Source organism: Meriones unguiculatus, chromosome X (genome assembly GCF_030254825.1).
Source record: "Meriones unguiculatus strain TT.TT164.6M chromosome X, Bangor_MerUng_6.1, whole genome shotgun sequence".
Classification (NCBI taxonomy): Eukaryota; Metazoa; Chordata; class Mammalia; order Rodentia; family Muridae; genus Meriones; species Meriones unguiculatus.
In genome coordinates, this window is record NC_083369.1 from 119332508 (window position 1) to 119352384 (window position 19877).

At 38.2% G+C, this 19877-nt stretch overlaps 1 protein-coding gene across 1 annotated transcript; it reads left to right on the plus strand.

Moving 5' to 3' along the window:
* Positions 1-776: 776 nt before the first annotated feature.
* LOC132650039 (synaptonemal complex protein 3-like) lies at positions 777-19439 on the plus strand. Its single transcript, XM_060374871.1, has 8 exons — positions 777-846; positions 5477-5680; positions 6482-6548; positions 7241-7275; positions 11187-11304; positions 13768-13867; positions 16642-16740; positions 19106-19439. The coding sequence occupies exons 2-8, from the start codon at positions 5545-5547 to the stop codon at positions 19208-19210; spliced, it is 660 nt and encodes a 219-aa protein (XP_060230854.1). The 5' UTR covers positions 777-846; positions 5477-5544; the 3' UTR covers positions 19211-19439.
* Positions 19440-19877: the final 438 nt, after the last annotated feature.

The following is a 19877-nucleotide window of genomic DNA, read 5'->3' on the forward strand; positions in this document are numbered from 1 at the left end:
CTTCTTTCTCCTCCCCTTGGGACCAGGATGTCCCACTATTTTTTTCTCCATTCCTCAGCATTGCTAGTTGTTTTTATTGGCAATACAGAGAACAAGTGTTACAATGTTTACCCACACTTGACACAGGTAAATGCTAAGAATAAGCATCACAATGCAATATCTGGATTGATACCAGGTACTAGGGTAGAGAAATCAGTATTTGCATGAACAAGGGTATATTGTATGCATTCCACAAAACATTATACCAACACACTTTATATGTCTGAATGTGGAATAACAAAACAACATGGGTGAGACAGGTGCAGTGCAGATGATGCAGGCAAGTGTTGGACAGTACATAAATGTTTCAATGAATGTTGGCAAAGTGCTGGTTCAGAAGTGAGGAGCTTTTCATATTTGACTCATTTCCTTGTACTTTTTAAAATACTAAAAAGTATTTGATATTTATTTTTGTCTGTGTGTCTGTACAGGCCAAACAAACGAACAAAACTAAACAAACAAACAAACACAAATAAAACTAAACAAAAAACTATCTGCTATGTTCTAGGATCAGAATTCTGGGCCTCTGGGAGGGCAATGGTGCTATAAATTTAATAAACGAGAAAGTAGGAGGGCTCAAATATCCTAGCATCCCAGCAGTTCAAGGGAAAACCAGAAAAACTTCGGCTAGTTACTGCGCTTCTAGAGCTCACATACCCCCAGTCACATAGCGAAACCAAGTATACACGGAAAACAGCTAGCACGCATGCGCACTCCATTCAGCCACTCAGCAAGGAGGCTGGCTCATACCGGCTTTTCTCTCATTTGACCAAGTGTCCATTTTGCTTGAGACGCTTCCAGAGAACGGTAAGTCCGGTCACCCAAGGAGGGTTGTTTCAGGGGCAAGGAGGAGACAAATGTGAGAAGGGGAGGAGGAGTGTAAGAAGAGGAGAAGGAGTGTGAGGAGGGACGGAGTGGGCGCCTTCGAGGGAGTCCCGGTCACCATTTTAGCTGTGAGGCAAATCCCGTCGCGTTACCAGAGGCCTCAGAGAGGGAAACGGAGGTGGTCCGGCCTTACCAAGGTCGCTGACGGGAAAATGGAGGTGGGGGACATTACCAAGGTCGCTGACGGGAAAACGGAGGTGGGGAACTTACCAAGGTCTCTGACAGGAAAATGGAGGTGGGGACCTTACCAAGGTCGCTGACGGGAAAATGGAGGTGGGGACATTACCAAGGTCGCTGACAGGAAAACGGAGGTGGGGAACTTACCAAGGTCGCTGATGGGGAAATGGAGGTGGGGACCTTACCAAGGTCTCTGACAGGAAAATGGAGGTGGGGACCTTACCAAGGTCGCTGACGGGAAAATGGAGGTGGGGACCTTACCAAGGTCACTGACGGGAAAATGGAGGTGGGGGACCTTACCAAGGTCACTAACAGGAAAATGGAGGTGGGGACCTTACCAAGGTCGCTGACAGGAAAATGGAGGTGGGGGACCTTACCAAGGTCGCTGACGGGGAAATGGAGGTGGTAGTTAACCTTACCCAAGGCCTTTGATAGGGAAGTGAAGGTGTAGATGAGCCTCACCAAGGCCCCTGACAGGAAAATGGATATGGTGAAACTAGCTGAGTTCTGGGCCTTGAACAGGCAGAACCCTGGTTGGAAGGAAGGAAATTCTAGAGGAGTGGGACCACTGGGAGGAATATGCTGCCATCACAGAGATGGCCACTGGGAGCAATGGGGGAGGTTAGAGAGGAGGGTTCGGGATTCACATAAGGAGGAGCTGAGAGGGTAGGAGGGTTGGAGAATGGCGATTTGGGTGGATCTGGGAACTGGGAGAGACCAACTGTATGTAAGAGCCAAGAGGACCCTTGCAGATATGGCTGGAGGCTTGTTGCCTGCAGCCTGGTGTACTGAGGACAAAAACTAATTTACCTCTTTATATTCTCCGAAGCCAGGCTGTATCCTTTAGAACCCCGCTGTCATGTTTCTCTAAATGCTGTTGCACAAGGTTGGTATAGACTGCAAAGGCATTACTTATTTAAGGACCAGAGTAGACTTAAAAATAAATTCTACTTTTGTCATGTGTCTGTAGTGTCTTTTGTGCCTGTAGAGGCCAGAAAGGACATTATATTCGCTGGTGTTTTAGTTCCGGTCATTTGTGAGCTTAGTAGCACTGACTGCTGGTGCTGGGAACTGAATATCTGTTTTGGCGAAGGAGGGGTTGAACAGGTGGTGGCAGGGTCAGTGGCCTGGTGGCACAGAGAACTCGGGAGGCAGAGACAGGTGGATCTCTGAGTTGGACGCTACCCTGGTATACAAAGTGAGTTCTAGGACACCCACGGCTACGCAAAAAAAAAAAAAAACACCTTGAAAAAAAAATAGTGGCTAAAAGGTGGCTAAGTGCTTGTAACTGCTGAGCCATTTTGATAGTCCTGATTTTACTCTTTGTTTTTCTAAGGCACTATATTACTCTGTATTTGGAAATGGCCTGCTAATATTCCTCCTTCAGTCTTTTTTGAGTATTAAGATTATAATAATATATAAACACATCTATCATTGTGTTTGTTCCCTTGGGCTTTTTGTTTGTGTGCCTTTTTGACTCATTTTGAGACACAGTCTCACTGAAGGCAAGAATGAACAGGAACTCCATATGTGGCTTGAGCTGACTGTGAGCTAGCAATTTTCAGCCTCCAGAATGGAATGCTGTGATTAAAGAGAGATCTGACTCACCGTAGCTGAGTCATTTTTTTTTTTTTCTGGAAGTTTTGACAGTTGAGCCCACACCTTCTTGATTGATAACCAGCAAACTACCTCCCCAGATCCGTCGAATTTAGTTTTATATTTGTTTTGCTATCAGCATGTTTGGAGTATGCTTATGTGTTTCAGTGAGAGCATCCATAGGATTGCTTTGGGTCACTCACTGCATGATTTATTGTTTCAAAATACTTTTTTGGCTAAATAATGTTTTATTGTACACACAAGCTCTTCGTTCATTTATTTTGTGGCATGCACTTAGGCTTAACATCTTGGCCATTGTAAACACTGATTCAGTATATGTGAGAATGCAACTATCATGTTAACTTATCTACTTGATTATGTCCTAAATAAATAATATTTATTTATATTTTCTTGTGTAAATAAATAAATATTTGCCGTTCTGAATGGGGATTGAGCATCTTAGCCAGAGTCCTCCTTCCTGAATAACTTCATTAGGTGTACAGATTTGAGTATGTTTATCCTATATTATATGTCTAATATCCACTTATGAGTGAGTATATACCATGTGTGTCTTTCTGCTTCTGGGATACCTCACTCAGGATGATCTTTTCCAGTTCCCAGAATTTACCTGCAAATTTCATGATTTCCTTGTTTTTTATCGCTGATTATGTAGATGTACCATAATTTCTGTATCCATTCCTCAATGGATACAGGGGCATCTGGGCTGTTTCCAGCTTCTGGCTCTTACAAACAAAGATGCTACAATCATGGTTGAGCAGATGTCCTTGTCGTATACTTGAGCGTCTTTTGGATATATGCCTAGGAATGGTATAGCTGGATCTTGAGGAAGCTCTATTCCTAGTTGTCTGAGAAAACTCCAGATTGACTTCATTGCTGGTGGGAATGAAAACTTATACAACCACTTTGGAAATCAAAATTCTTAAGAAGCTGACAGTGATTGGACCAAAAATTAGATATTCCAGTGGTTAAGCACAGACAAATTACAAATCAGGGTTAAAGCCATCATTACATTTTTTTCATAAGAATTTAATTTTCACTTATGTCTATAGGTTTGAACATCAGTAAATATGGGTATTAGAGCTCAGTTGTTTGTGAAGGCCAGAGGTTTAGAGCTGGTATTACAGGAAGTTGTGAACCACCTCGTGTGAGTGCTGGGACACAAGCTTAGATCCACTGTAAAATGGTATGCACTCATAAAACCTAAGCCATCTCCCCATTCCTCTTCTTTTTTATTTATTGACTTTTGATTATTACAGTTTATTCACATTGTATCCATAGCTGTAGTCCTCTACTTCCCCCCTCCTAATCCCTTCTTTCCTCATCCTTCTCCTCCCTTGCCTCTACCCCTGTCCACTGATCAGGGAAGTCCTCCCTTGCCTATCAGATCGCATCAAGACTGGCTGCATTGTCTTCCTCTGTTGCCTGGTACAGCTGTACTCCCTCCTGAGGAGAAGGTGCTCAAAGAGACACCCACTAAGTTTATGTCAGAGACAGCCCCTGTTCCCCTTACTAGGATCCCATTTGGACACTGAGCAGCCATGGGCCACATCTATGCTGGCGTTCTAGGTTATCTCCATGCATGTTGCTTGGTTGGACTATCAGTATCAGAAAGACGCCTGGGCCCAGATGTTTTGATTTTGTTTCTTTCCTTGTTGAGCTCCTGTCCCTCCAGGTCTTTCATTTCACCCTCCTTTCATTAGATACCCCACACTCTGCCCAAAGGTTGGCAGTGAGTCTCAACATATGCTTTGATACTCTGCTGGGTAGAGTCTTTCAGAGGCCCTCTGTGGTAGGCAACTGTCCTGTTCCATGTTTACAACATCTTCTGTGTCTATCCATTTGCTTTTCTGAGAGAGGATTGAACATCTTACCAAGGGTCCTCCTTCTTGCTTAGCTCCTTTAAGTACACAGATTTTAAATTTTTATGTATATCTTATATTATTTGTCTCATACAATAATATTATTCTATATTTATATATTATTATAATATAATACTATTATATTATAATCACTTATAGGTGAGTATATATCATGCATGTCTTTCTGCTTCTGGGATACCTCACTCAAGATGAACTTTTCTGGTTCCCACCATTTGCCTGCAAACTTCATGATTTCTTTGTTTTTAATTGCTGAGTAGTATTCCATCAGGTAACTATACCACTATTTCTGTATCCATTCCTCAGATGATGGAGCTCTGGGTTGTTTGCAGACTCTGGCTATTATGAATAAAGCAGCTACGAAGATGGTTGAGCAAATGTCCTTGTTATATATTTGATATATACTTGGATATATTTCTAGGAGTGTTATAGCTGGATGTTGAGGGAACACTATTCCTACTTATCTGAGAAAGTCCCAGATTGATTTCTGAAGTGGTTGTACAAGTTTGGAATCCCACCAGCAATGGAAGAATGTTTCCCTTTCTCCACATCCTCTCCAGCATGTATTGTCATTTGAATTTTTGATCTTAACCATTCTGATGAGTGTAAGGTGAAATCTCAGGGTTGTTTTAATTTGCATTTCCCTGATGACTAAGGACTTTGAACATTTCTTTAAGTGTTTCTGTGCTGGGAGAGATGGCTCAGCCCTTAAATGCTAAGCTCACAACCATAAATAAATTTGATACCTTCTGATTCAATAATATATGGAAACTGGTAACCTTTCTTTCAACTAGGGTCACTCTTATTGGATGTTTTATAACTTACTGGTTTATTTTACTTGATTGCTTTGGATTTAGATCACAGATCTGCTATTTTTTCAGTTTTCAGTGACAAAACATTAAAATATATTTCCCCTGACAAAAGAAATCTTAAGTCTGAGAAGCCAACAATGGACAAAGAGGAGCACTCAGTAATCTACATCATTGATGATAGTGAAGAAGAAGAAGAAGAAGAAGAAGTTGTTGAGGAAGTGATAGAAATAAAAGATGATGATGTGGAGTGTTCAGCAGAGTCTACTCTAACAGGTACAATAAATACAGTTCTGAGTGCTGGTGGTTTCCCACAGTGTATATTTGTGTTTGGGGGGAGGGGCTTGGTCAGAGGGCAATGTACAGGGTTTAGGTTCCTCCTTCCACCATGAGTGTGTCAGAGAAGGATCATGTTGATTTCAGGCGTGGCATTAACCTCTGCTACCTTACCTCCTAAACCATTTTACCTGCCTGGTTCATTTGATTTTTACATTGGTGCTTGAATTACAATAAAAGGCTTGTATTTTTTTATTTTTTATTTTTATTATTAGTTACATTTTATTAACTCTGTATCCCAGCTATATCCCGCTCCCTCATTCCCTCCCAATCCCACCTCCCCCACTCCTCTCCTCCCTGTCCCCCTCTAAGTACACTGATAAGAGAGGTCCTCCTCCCCTTCCATCTCACCCTAGCTTATCAGGGCTTATCAGCACTGGCTGCAATATTCTCCTCTGTAGTCTAACAAGGCTGCTCTTATTTGTTCTTCATAAGCCTGTATCAAAATTCTAGGAATGCATATAATACCTTGACTTTGCATTTCACACACATCACTAAATTGAAATAACATACAGTATTATTACCATACAAAGACATGAAAAGATATTAAACAAAACAGTCATAGCTTATGATTTTATTTCATATAACTTTTAGAATAATATTTTGCATTTATATTTTCCTTTAAGATACAATATTGGAAAAAATGCCTCAAAGAACTACAAACATTACTATTTTATTAAAATTAACTAAACTAGTATGTTTAAATTAAAATGTTTTTCCTTTTTTTTCTGTTCAATGCAGAAAAATGTAAAGTACTTGGTAGTACTGAGAAGGCATTGGTTCCTCCAAGAAGGGATGGAGATACAGGGTAATATATATTTTCTTTCCTGCTCAATGAAATATTTTTATACCTGTAATCCCATCACTGGGGAGGTACAGGCAGGGCGATAAGATGACTCAGTAATATTATCACGTATATATTTAGTTCATGGTCATCTTGAGATAAATGGGTTCCTGATTTTTAAAAAAGCAAAAAAGACAGACTGCCTCTGACATAATCTGATTGGCCTGCTCTTTGTTCACCTCCCCCTGAGGGGGGGGGGAGCAACCTTACCAGGCCACAGAAGATGAAAATGCAGCCACTCCTGATGAGATCTGATAGACTAATATCAGAAGGAGAGGAGGAACTCCCCTATCAGTGGAATTGGGGAGGGGCATGCATGAAGAAAGGGGAGGGTGGGTAGAATCGGGAGGGGAGGAGGGAGGCACTATGGAAGTATACAAAGTGAATAAAGTGTAATTAATAAAAATAAAGAGAGAAAAAAGCAAACAAACAAAATATCCAGGAAAAAAAAAGCAATAAAGAAAGAGAAAATTATACTTTGATTATCAAGTATTGGATAAGTTATTTCACATGTGATGTTTGTTAAAGCCAAGAATTTTATAAACAATTAATTAAAAGGCTTGTCTTTGGTAGTACTTGGGATGAAACCTAACGCATTGTACATGGGGTAAATGCTTGACCAAGGAACTAAACTCAGAGCTTTAATTTCTTTACAGACATGAAGTAAAGAATAAGCTGGAAAAAATTGGAGGTACAGTTTTTGATGTATTTGCATCTAGAGAAAAATTTAAAAACTAATCAGTGTTAATGTACTATAGGATTGCTAGCTAATGCTTTATTCTCAGTGATAGGATTCTACACAAATATTTTTTAATTAGTACCAGAAAATCTTTTAGTTAACATTTTTCCTTGATAAGAAAAGTAAAACTGATACTTTTGGGTATATGTGACTTAAATGAAATTACAGAAAGAAACATGGATGAGAAAAGTTTTTTATAATTCTTTGCATTAACATATTTATATATACACATCATTATACACATCGCATATCAATGTTTCATTTACTGTATTCTCTAGTAATCCTCCCGGGTTCCTTTCACCCTCCCAACTTCTTTTTCTTTTAAAACAGCATCTCTACTACTGCAACAGGCCTTCAGAACTTCATAGACCCCCAGAACTTAGCACAACTGAGGCCACCACAGAAAACCATTCAGGCCTTGAAACTCAGCAAGTAGCCAGAAATCCTCTTGTCTTAGTCAGGATTGCAATTGATGTGATGAAAAACCATGACCAAAGCAACATGGGGGTAAAGAGGTTATTTGGTTTCTTCTTCCACATCAGAGTTCATGATCAAAGAGAGTCAGGAAAGAAACTCAAACAGGGCAGTAACCTGGAGGCATGAGCTGATGTGGAGACCATGAAAGTGCTGTTTACTGGCCTGCTTCCCATGGATTACTTAGCCTGAACTATTCTTTTCTCTTCTCTTCTCTTTTCTATTCTCTTCTTTTCTTGTTTCTTTTCTTTTGTTGTTTTTTTTCTTTCCTTTCATTTCATTTTCTTTTCTTACATTCTTCCTCTTATGAAATAGTTTTATTTTGAGATAGGGTTACTTTTTGTAGTCTTTGCTGTCCTGGACTTGCTTTGTAGACCAGGCTGTCCTCGAACTCAAAGAGATCACCCTGCCTCTGACTACCTGATTGCTAGTATTACAAGCATGCACCACAGCACCTGGATGGCTCAGCCTGAATTTTTATAGAACATGTGCCCATGGATGTGTAGAAGTGCCTCTGTGTCTCTCTGTCTGTGCATCTGTCTGTCTCTGTCTTTGAATCTGTCTGTCTCTGTCTTTGTATCTGTCTGTCTCTGTCTGTGTGTCTGTCTCTCTCTCTCTCATAATGTTCCATTTTAAACACTACTTTATTAGGGGTATTTAGGCCTGCATCTTCCTTCCAACCCCCCAACCTGAAGTGTGAGAGAAAAGTTAGTAGGTTGAGAGGTCCCTTTTACTTCTCCCATCTGTTTCGGGTCAGTGGGTCTTTTGGGACTATACCAATCTCCATCAAAAAGAAACAAAAGTGTCCGTGTTCTCCATGACACTGTGCCACAAAGCTTTCCTCTCCATCTGTCTAATCCAATCAAGCACACCCATTGTCCATCTCTCAGGTCTCTCCAAACTTCTACTTGTCACATGCCAATACTTCACTCCCTCAATTTATATCCTCAGGGTCCTAGATCACACCTTTCTCTGCGCCTCACATGGAAGGCACTAGCTAAGCCATTACCAGCTGGCAAAAGCCACAAGTAACAGGAGTGGACAAACCGTAGCCCACTAAAGTATCACGTTTGAGATATATAAAAGAAAAAACATATTTACATAACATAACTGAATTAACAAAGGCAACTCCCATTCCTCTCCCAGCCTCTCTGCTTCTCTCTCTTCCTGGACCTCTCTCTCTCTCTCTGATCTGAACACACTGCCCTCAGTCACTGGTTTAGAGAATGCCTAAGATTTGGCTATGAGACTCAGTGTCTCCTTCAATAACCTAATAGGTAGATTCATTCAGAGGAGCCTACCCTCTGTGGTAGGCTTCTGCCCAGCTCCCTGTCTCCTCCGCTTCTGATGTCTACACTGTTCGCCTTTCTAAATGAGGGTTAAGCATCCTCCCTGGGGGCCTCCTTGTTGTTTAGCTTCTTTAGGACTATAGATTTTAGTATGTTTATCCTATGTTATATGGATAAGAGCCACTTAGAAGTGAGTATATACCCTGTGTGTCTTTCTGCTTTTGAGTTACCTCACTCGGGATGTACTTTTCTAGTTTCATTCAGTTGCCTGCAAATTTTATTTTATATATATATATAAAATATATATGTATATATATATACATATATATATGTATATATGTATATATATGTATATATGTATATATATATAATATATGTATATATATATATATATATATATTAGTTTTTAAGTGCTGAGTAGTGTTACATTGTGTAAATGTACCACATTTTCTTTTTCCATTCTTCAGTTGAGGGACATCTGGTTTGTTTCCAGCTTCTAGCAATTACGAATAAAACTACTACGAATATAGTTGAGCAAATGTCCTATGGTAGCAGATGCTGAGTCTCATAGCCAAACCTTGGACAGACTACAGGGAATGTTATGGTAGAAGGGAGAGATAGAAGGACCTGGATTGACACGAACTCCACAAGGAGACCAACAGAGCCAAAAAATCTGTGCCCAAGGGTGCCCGCAGAGACTGATGACAACCATGCATGAAGAAGCCCTAGACCTCCTGCTCAGATGTAGGCAGCTCAATCTCAATGTGTGTTCCATAGTAAGGGCAACAGGGTCTGTCTATGACATGAACTCAGTGGCTGGCTCATTGATCCTCTCCCCCTGGCTGGGGCAGCCTTGCCAGGCCACAGAGAATGAGGATCTAGACAGGCCTGATGAGAACTGATATGCTAGGGTCAGATATCAGGGGAGCAGGACCTCCCTTATCAATTGATTTGAGAAGAGGAATAGAAGGAAAAGTCAGGTGGGTAGGACTGGGAGAAATAAGGGAGGGAGCTGCAGCCTGGATACAAATTGAATAAATTATAATAATTCTAAATATTTTATTTTAAAAAGGGCCTGCAGGCTTGGCTACAATCCTATCTAATAGAAGAATTTCATTAACTGAGGTTACCTTTCCTCAGATAAATTTAGATTAGGTCAAGGTGACATAAATCTAGCCAGCCCATCTGTTAAAACAGCAACAAAGGCAAAATTGGTGATTCCAGAATGTGGTGGGAAAGTCCTGAGTGAAATTCCATACATGTACTAACCCTGCTATTTTTAATTCTCTACTTCCATGTTTGTGAACAGAAATATGCCAACTAGGATATGGGTTTTTTCATAAAAGGTTAAGGAATGTAAGGCTCAGGTGGCCTTCAATTTTTCTTTTAATTTAACTCAATTTAAAAATATTTTCAGACAAGCTCTCACTATGTACCCTTAATTTGTCTGTGATTCACTACTTAGCTATCTTTGAACTCAGGGATCTGCCTGCATCTGCCTCCCAACTGCCAGCAATAGTGGTGTGTGACAGCCACACCCAGCCTGGATTCTGGCTGTTTAACAGGGTGGGTTTTATTTGTTACATAAGATTAGTTACAAAAGTAATACAGCCAAGCATCCTCCCAAGTACAGAGTATTCTATAAGCTAAAAATAATAATAATAATAAAGTTTGTCTTTTCTTCTAATTTTTCCTTGGGAAAGAAATGAAAGGTTTTTCTTTTTTTATTATTTTGTGTATTAGAACTTTTTTATGATCCCCAAAACATACAAGACTATCTCCAGTAGGCAAATCAGAAATCTAGTAATGTTAGTATTTCTCATTCACAATGCTAGGAACACAAATGTTGCAGATTTCAGGATTTTATTTGACTTTGGAATATTTGTATGAACACTACTGATTGAGTATATCTAGTCCGAAAAGCAAAAACCTTGAGTCCAGGAAAATATGACAAGCTTGAGGAATTTGGTTGATACTATTTTGTATTTTTTTTTTTGGTACCGTAGAATGGATTTTACCTGTGTCTTCATTTACTTGTATATGTGGGAGCAATAACGTTTTCTTTAACTTTAAGTTTTAATAATATTTTTTTCAACATAGCTCACCTTAGCAGTGACGTTGTGGAAAACAAAACAAGAATGCAGTCCTATATTAAAAGTGTAGTCAAAGACTGCAACAGGAATATCAGAGAACACTGGAAAGTTCATCAAGAGGAAATGTAAGGCTTCATTTCTTTTCTTTTTCTTTTTAATTTATATATTCACTTTACATATGGATCATAGCCCCCTTCCTCCTCCCACTCTCTTCCCTCAGTCCCCCTTCCTGTTCTCCTCAGAAAACGAATGCTACCATGACTAACCCACCCCAGAACATCAAATTGAATTAGGACTTAGTTCAACTTCAATTCACTGTGACCTGGCAAGGCAGCCACATTAGATGGAAGGCTTCATTTCTTTAGAGCCACGTTTGTATGTTTTATAGTATACATTGGTACCAATTACTCCATTAAACAGAGTCTATAGAAAATTCTTGGCTTTATTTTCCTCCTAGCTACTGCTTGTATTAACCTCCTGGACTGCGACATGTTTCTGGGAAGCCTCGGGATATCACTGTTTTTTCCTTTTAAAAAACAAATTATGAGGGTTATCTTGTTGTTCTGCTTTGTTTTGCTTTTCAAGACCTTTTCTCTGTGCAGCTTTGGATGTCCTAGACTCACTCTTTAGATAAGGTTGGCTGTGAACTGACAGAGATCCACCTGCCGTTAATTACTGAAAGCTGGGATTAAAGCAGTGCACCACCACTACTCACCCTGAGAGTTATAATTTTTCTTTTTTTCTTCTTATTCCTATTATTTTAAAATTTGTGTTCTGCTTATAGCCCCCTCCCTCATCTCCTCCTGGTCCCACCCTCCTCCCTCTTCTCCCCCCTCTACCTCTCCTAGTCACCTGATTGAGGAATTCCTCCTTCATTATTATCTGTCCCTTGCTTATCAGGTCTAAATGTATCCTCTTTCTCTGTGGCCTAGTAAGGCCAACCCACCTGTGGGAGGTGATCAAAGAGCAGGCAACCAAGTTCATAGCAGAGATATCCCTGCTCCCTTTACTAGGACACCCATATAGAGACTGAGCTGTTTATAGGCTACATCTGAGCAGGGGGTCTAGGTCCTCTTCGTGTATGTTCCTTAGTTGGTTGATTCATCAGTCTCTGCAGGACCCCCAGGGCCAGATTTTTGACACTCTTGGTCTCCTTGTGGAGTTCCTGTTTCCTCCAGGTTTATCTGTCTCCCTCTTCTTTCATAAGAGTCCTAAGATGCTATTCAAAGACGGCTATGGGTCTCAGCATCTGCTTCAATACCCTGATGGGTAGAGTCTTCAGAGGCCACCTGTGGAAGGCTCCTGTCCTGTTCCCTATTTTCTCATACTTCCAATGTCTATCCTGTTTGCCCTTCTGAATGAGGATTAAACATCTTCCCTAGAGCCCTCCTTGTTGTTTAGCTTATTTAGAACTAATAATTTTAGTATGTTTATCCTATATTATATAGCTAATATCCACTTATAAGTGTGTATAACCCATCTGTGTCTTTCTGCTTCAAGGTTACCTCACTGAGGATGATCTTTTCTAACCCCATTTGCCTTCAAATTTCTTGATTCCCTTGTTTTTAAATTGCTGTGTAGTATTTCATTGTGTAAATGTACCACATTTTCTTTATCCATTCTTTAGTTGAGGGACATGTGGGTTGTTTCCATTTTCTGGCTATTCTGAGAGGTGTAGCCAGTGGCAAAAGTCATGTGTGGCTTGATTTTTGACATGACCGTGTTAATCAATTCCTTCTTTTTTGCTTCTTAATAAAATTTTTTAAATCTTTTTTTCAAACTTTTTATAATTATTATAATTTATTCACTTTGTTTCTCAGTTGTAGCCCCCTCCCACACCCCTCCAGACCCACCCATCCTACTGTGTCCCTCCAGCAGTCCACTGATAGGGTTGGTCCTCCTCCCCTACTATCTGATCCTTGCCTATCAGGTCAAATCAGAATTCCTGGATCCTCTTTCTTTGTGGCCTAGTAAGGCTACCCCACAAGGGGAAGGTTATCTTTTTTTTAAAAGTCATTTCTGATCATTCTAAAAGTACAGTAAAAGGTAGGTATCATAGAATCTATTCATTTTTATAGATGTTTACAAGATAGAAAAATTCAGTTTCATATTTTACATCATGTATGAATTTTAGGAGAGATAAGCATTCCCTTGTGATCTTGGGTATACCAAACTAGATTTAAAAAACTGAAGTGAAATATTTCTACTTGGAACTCGTACAGTGTTGATATTATAGCATTATTCAGTAGAAAAAAAAATGAAACAAAACTGCTTGGAATTGGAATGATTTTTTCTAAAATTTATATGTATATGACATATATATAAACATACATAAAGATAGATAAATGATCAAATGTTCTTATTAGTCAATAAGCCAGCCATAGAGAAACACATTTTTATTAGTCAAGAAAATTATTTCTGGAATCAATATAAATTTAATTTTACTTTTTGTTTTCCTACAGGAATATTTCCTTTGCTATTATGTCTTCCCTTTTCTGTTACATGGTACATAATGTGGTAATTTAATTTTTCTTTGACATTCTCTTCATCTTGATATGTAATGTGACATTCATTATTATGTTTTACAGGCGGGAGTTTAAAATTGAATATACTGAGCAGATTATAACTGTGTTTAAGCAATGGGATTCTGATATAATGCAAGTTGAAGACCAAGAAAATGAAATAAATGTTGGTATCACAGTTATTGTTATAATTAATCTATTATAACTAAGTGTCAAGTCAAATTAAAGAAGGTATCCTTGCATTAGGAAATGAGCCAAGTTTGGGGATCTGTTATTGGCTTTGTGTTCTATTACTGATAAACCAAAAATCACAGAAATATAGACACACTTACTGTTCATAAAGGCCATCTGGCTTCTGATATTAGTTGAGATTCTTGTAATTTCAAGCAACAGAAACTTGTAAAGGAATAAATGGAGGATGACTGTTTTATGTGAAATAAATCAGGGGTGGGTTTGTTTCAGTCATAGTTGAATGGTGTGAAGGATGCATTACATGATATTATCTGAGCTGTTTCTGGGTCTCAGTGATCTTGCTAGATGGCATATCTGAAATCTTCCATTTTTAGACTCACCTAAAAATTTATTAGCTTTAGTGAACTGAAACAGTCTTTCTCAATAGCCCTAGCAGAATATTCCTATGGAGGAATATCACTGAACTAGTTTTGATCATTTCCCACTTCCTCAATTAAACACTATAGTCAGAATATGATTTACATCGTTTTCTTCTGCTGCTCTTCATGCTCCTCTCCTATCCGTCTCCCTCACCTCAAATTCCCTTTCCTTCCTTCTTTCTGTCCTTCTCTTTCTCGTTGTGAGTTCATGACTTAACTCAGAACATTTTGCAAGTAGGCAAGCACACTTTTACAAAGCCATAGTACCAAGTCACAATCATTTTCCCTCCTCAGTCAACAAGTGTGGTACTTCTCTGTTCCCAGGCTGATGAAAACTAACCCCATGCATATAATTCATGGCACTGATTACACTTCCCATTTGTGTCTTTTCACCATTTTCTTTTGGAAAACCATTTTTGTATTACATTTGAGGTCCTGATTGTATTCAAACAGTCTTGTGGTTGGAAATCAGTCTAGTTACAGAATATTCAATTTGTCACACATGTGACATTCAGTGGGCAGTTAAATAAGCCACTAGTATATGACGATGTAGTTCAGGAGGAAGCCATTTCTTAAAGATAAGTTGAGAATTGTTAATTTAAGGTAATTTTTAAAGCATGAAGATCAGATGAAAACATCAAACTGTGACTGAGGATGTAAGTGAAAAGTCTAAGGGCCGGATCCCTGGACATCTTCATTGCACTGATTCTCAGGGGTGAGAGTGAACTAGTAAAGCAGATTGAGAACAAATGATTTATTAGGTAGAAATTAAAACTACTCCATGTAAAGGAAGCCTTTTAAAAGAAGAAAAGATTATTACTTTCACAATATACCACTTCTAGGTGAAATAAATTAGACTTGACAATATAGACATCATCATAGGTGTTCTGAATCTGAATGAGTAGATTGGGAAAGTGAGCAGAAACCTGAGAAATACATACATGATAGGAAAAACTGTGATAGCCTAAGGAGTAATACTGTAGTTTTTGTTGTTTGTTGTTTGTTTTAAGAGACGAGACATATATTTAAAAGAGGAAAGCAAGGATAATTGCTGAGTTCTTAAGAATGGGGTATGTGAAAAGATTGAACTTCGTAAAGAAGTTTAATACAGCTTTTAAAATGGAAAGCAGAGCGTAAAACTTGGCATGTACAGTTGGAGGTGGGTGGTAGATCCAGTGATGAGAGACTGAATATTGTCTTTGGATCGTATCTATGTATTCCGTGAAATAAGGCCATCAGGTTGTGAATGTGCTGTCATCAGGGAGATTAGCTAGGGCTGAGGCTTCCAAACTTGTGATTTGACCAAGAAAATGTGAGTCAGAACAGAGTAAGATTTATATGCAAAGAGGCAATTTTAATGATTGGCTATAGCATTTGAGGTTGGAAAAAAAACTGAAAATGACAAGCGTAGGAGCAACAGTAAATAGAAGGTAGGGTTCATGAATTTTTGGTCTTGAAAGATTGCTCACCCATAATACCAAAATGAGTAAGCTGCAGTGGAAAGTGTTTCAGTATTATCTCATAATACGTGGAGAAAGAGTTTTCATAATACTTAAAGCTTAGATTCTGGAAGCATAATATTTTGGATCTTATTCAGACTTCAATAATAGCAAAACTTGGAACAACAGACACTGTACCATTGTAACTCAATTTTCTCATCTTTGAAATTAAATGGTGAGCATTTCCTTAATAAGGTTCAAAATCATATCTGACATGGAGTTAACACATATTTGCCATTACCAGCACTATAGAAAGGTGTGTTATTAAAAATGGCCAAATGTAATGTACAAGTATTTAAATGAGTGGATAAATAGGTTATAACAAAGTCATTGGTTAAGAAATTGAAAGGACAGAGTTATTGGAAAATCGTATGTGTAGACATTACTGGAGTAATAAGTTATATCTTGAATATTAGGAATTTCTGCTCACTCACATGAGCTGCATGTTTCAAATCCCAGCTACAAGGGATACTGAAGCAGGAAGATAATGAGTTTCTACTGTTTTGTGCAGTGTAGAATCTGGCTTTGAAAATTCCTACTCCATGACTTCGAGGATGATTTTTGCTGGTTAGTGGTAAAGGCACCAATTGTGTAAACTCAGTGATAAAAAGTACCAAAATAAAATATTGATGGCATTTATTATGAAAACAACTTCTTTTAAGGAATCCTTTTAAAGATTAATTTAAAGGGATGATTTGAGTTTAAAATTTTTGTCCATGGCATTACCTTGTTGTAGTCTTTCTTTAGCATGAGTGAAGCCAAGAACAGCATTAAGAGCAACAAATTTCATACTTAATTGTTATTACCCAACTTTCCATTTTTACTTCTAGGGTATTTTTAAACATCAACAGAAGACTTTTCAACAAACTAGAATGCTTCAGACTGACAGCCTGAAAACACTTAAGCAGGCAGATGATGAGTTCTTAAAGGTACGTAATAAATTTTAACATCATGCATTCTCTTAATACATTTCAAAATTTACCTTTTTTCCATTGTGAATAAGTGACTGTGAATGAAGTGATGGCAGATTTTTCAAAATTTTAGTGAGAAATTATTCAAAACAAGAAATGTTGAGACTTTTTATTAGAAATGTGCTTATGCATCAAATGCATAATATAATAACATCATAACTATCTGTCTTTGTGTATCCAGTATTTGTTAAATAAGGAAGTGCTTAGTTGATATTGTTCAATATTTTGTTTCCAAATGTATTATAGAAGCATTTCATGATATAATAGATTTTAAAATAATTACAGGTACCAAAGTATTTTCATATAATCATAAAAGAGAGTCTAGAACACAAAAGGTGAGTGTTAAAATTCCGGGACTGAAGAAATGGCTCTGCTGTTAAGAGTGCTTGCTGCTCTGTCAGAGGATTGGAATTTGCTTCCCAGAACTCACATCAAGAGGCTCACAAGTCCAGCTGCAAGGCATAGGACACTCTTGCTAGCCTCCATGAACAACCACGTACATATATGTACATACATAGACACACCCACATATATAAATGATAAAATTTTTATAAAAGTTATAGAGTTAAAGGATTTTATATAAGTAGATAGGCATATCAAGGTCCAAACAGTAGTTTTAAGACACTTTGAAAGAACTTTATACTCATTTCTATGAACATCAAAGAGCGAGTCTTAAGTCCATTTGGAGATCTGTTATTGCCAAGGTTACTGCACCTTTAGAGGTATCATGCCATGCTGGCAGTTGTTGTGGTTCATGTTCCCTCTGGCTAAGTAGGACTGTTGGTTGCCTGCCTTCTTTTGAAACTTTTCTGCCAACTTCGGGTACCATGAAAGCTAGTTCCCAAGGAGGAGTCTTTCAAGTCAGATACAGCTTGGGTCCTCTGAGTCTGGGCCCAAAGTGTGCAATAGACTAGTTGAGTTTTTTTAAAAAATCTATTTGTATATTTAGCAGAGAATTGGTTCCATATGTCTGCTATGTACGCTATCTAAAACATTACTTTCTGCAAATATAATCTGTAACTTCCTGTTCTATAAGATCCCTTCCTTTTACTACATCTGCTCATTAACCTCATCTCTGTACATAATTGCTTTATATAAACCCACAGGTGATGATGGACTTCCATTCTTTAGATATATTCTTTCCTTAGAATGTTGTTAATTCCGTATTTTTGAAACCTTATTCTTTTGCCAACCTACTTGGAATTGCCCCATTTTCTACACTGTAGCTAAAAATTGACTTGTTTCCATTCCATTTATGAAGTGTTTGAATAATTTTGTTTGCATGGGTTTTCTTTTTGCATTGAAAGGAGTGAACTACCTTGTCATTTTTTTTAAAAGTCTCTCCACACATTCACATAACAGTACACCTTAAGTACTAGGCAAAAGTAACATGTTAGCTAATTAACGTAAGTTTTTCAGTAATTATGTGAGCACAGGCAAATGATGCCAGTTCTGGGAAGCCTGAGAGAGAAGCATGTGATGATGGAGTGTAGCTTGGGCTAAACATTGTGATCCTATAAAAAAAATGTACCAAAATGTAGTTTTTGTTTTATATACCTTAGAAAAATTCTTGTAATACAGATCATTTAATTATCATTCACACTGACTGTTAATCATGAAAAAAAATAAAAGTTAAGCTATTATTTGAGAACCTTTTAAAAAGTCATGCGTACTACTTGGACTTTTGGATTTTCTAGTGTATCTAATTCTACACATTTTTGTTCTTTCTCCCTTTATAAATATTTGGTCTTATGTGGCTCACACTAGCCTTGGTCTTCATAAATACCTGAGAACTCCAAATCCCTCTGCCTTCACCTCTCTTCAGCTAAGATTACAAGTGTGTCCCACTGCTTTGTTTACATTGTGCCAGGGATCAAGTGGAGGGTTCATTCATGCTGGGCAAGCACTCTACCAAACAACATTACTGCCCAGCTCCACCCTGCTTTTTCAGACTGGGTCTTACTATGTTGTCCAAATTAGTGCCAAGTTCTTTATGCTCTCAAGTGAGCTTTAGGGAGACTTGGAGCCACACTTTCTTTTTTCTCTCTCTAACCTTAACATCTCACTGGACTATTAATTCACAGAGAGTGCTTTCACACAAAGTACACTACTTTCATAATGTTATAATTATCTTTGATTCACTTGTTCACAGACACATATATATAAAATATGGGGTGAATTTGGATGTATTCCAATGTTTTTATGAAGATGGAATTGATATTGTATCTTATTTGAATGTGAAAAGATTCTTAAGTTTTTAAACTATCTTGAGAAACTGTGATGAAAAGTTGTTTTGGAACTAAAGCATTCTTTTGTGCTTTAGGTTTTGGAGGATTTCGAGAAGAATTATACCAATGTACTTAACAGTATACACAATGAGTTTCAAAAGCAGAAGACTCTGCTGCAAAGAAAAATTACAGATGGTTAAATGTTGAACTGTAGAAACATGGAAGAGTACAAGCACCAAAATATTTTGTTTTCCTTAAATACAACACTTCAAAAATATTATTCTGGTGAGCTGAGGAAAACAAGAACCTGAGTGATGTAATTTGTATTACCTCAGACATATGTCTTTGAAATTTGACTGTATTTTAAACCATCTTTGATCATTAGCTTTATAAAATGCAGTACTCTGTTCCTGTTGACTTCCAAATAAAATTTCATCAGCTTTTTACCTGTGGGAGCAAATTTCTTTTACAATGTTAATTAACTTTTTTTTTTTTTTTTTTTCAATGCAGTTTATTCAGGAACATTGAACAATCCTCGGACCCCGGGGAAAGCCAGCCCACAGCTTAAATAGCCTCTGGGTAGCCAACCCAGGCATGCCACGGGGGCAATGCAGATAGGTCCACATACATGGAAGCAAGCCAGATCCTCGGCCTTAGCCAAATGTGGAGTTGTTCCTGACAGAGAGCACTCACCATCGGGAAGGTGGAAGGCGGAAACCAGCTCCATCTTTAAGGCATAGCATTCTGCAGCTCTCTACAGTTCCCCCTTTTTGTTTTAGACGCATCAGGCAAGAGTAGAGGTCTGATCTCTGATATTAGAAATAAATTGGGACTTTGTACAGATGTTCATTTAGAAGCAAGACATTC

Excerpts from the sequence above, each read along its gene's own strand:
- LOC132650039 (XM_060374871.1), top strand. The coding sequence starts at position 5,545 with ATGGACAAAGAGGAGCACTCAGTAATCTACATCATTGATGATAGTGAA. Across the intron at positions 5,681-6,481 it reads AGCAGAGTCTACTCTAACAG|AAAAATGTAAAGTACTTGGT; the intron begins GTACAATAAATA and ends TGTTCAATGCAG. Across the intron at positions 7,276-11,186 it reads TAAGCTGGAAAAAATTGGAG|CTCACCTTAGCAGTGACGTT; the intron begins GTACAGTTTTTG and ends TTTTCAACATAG.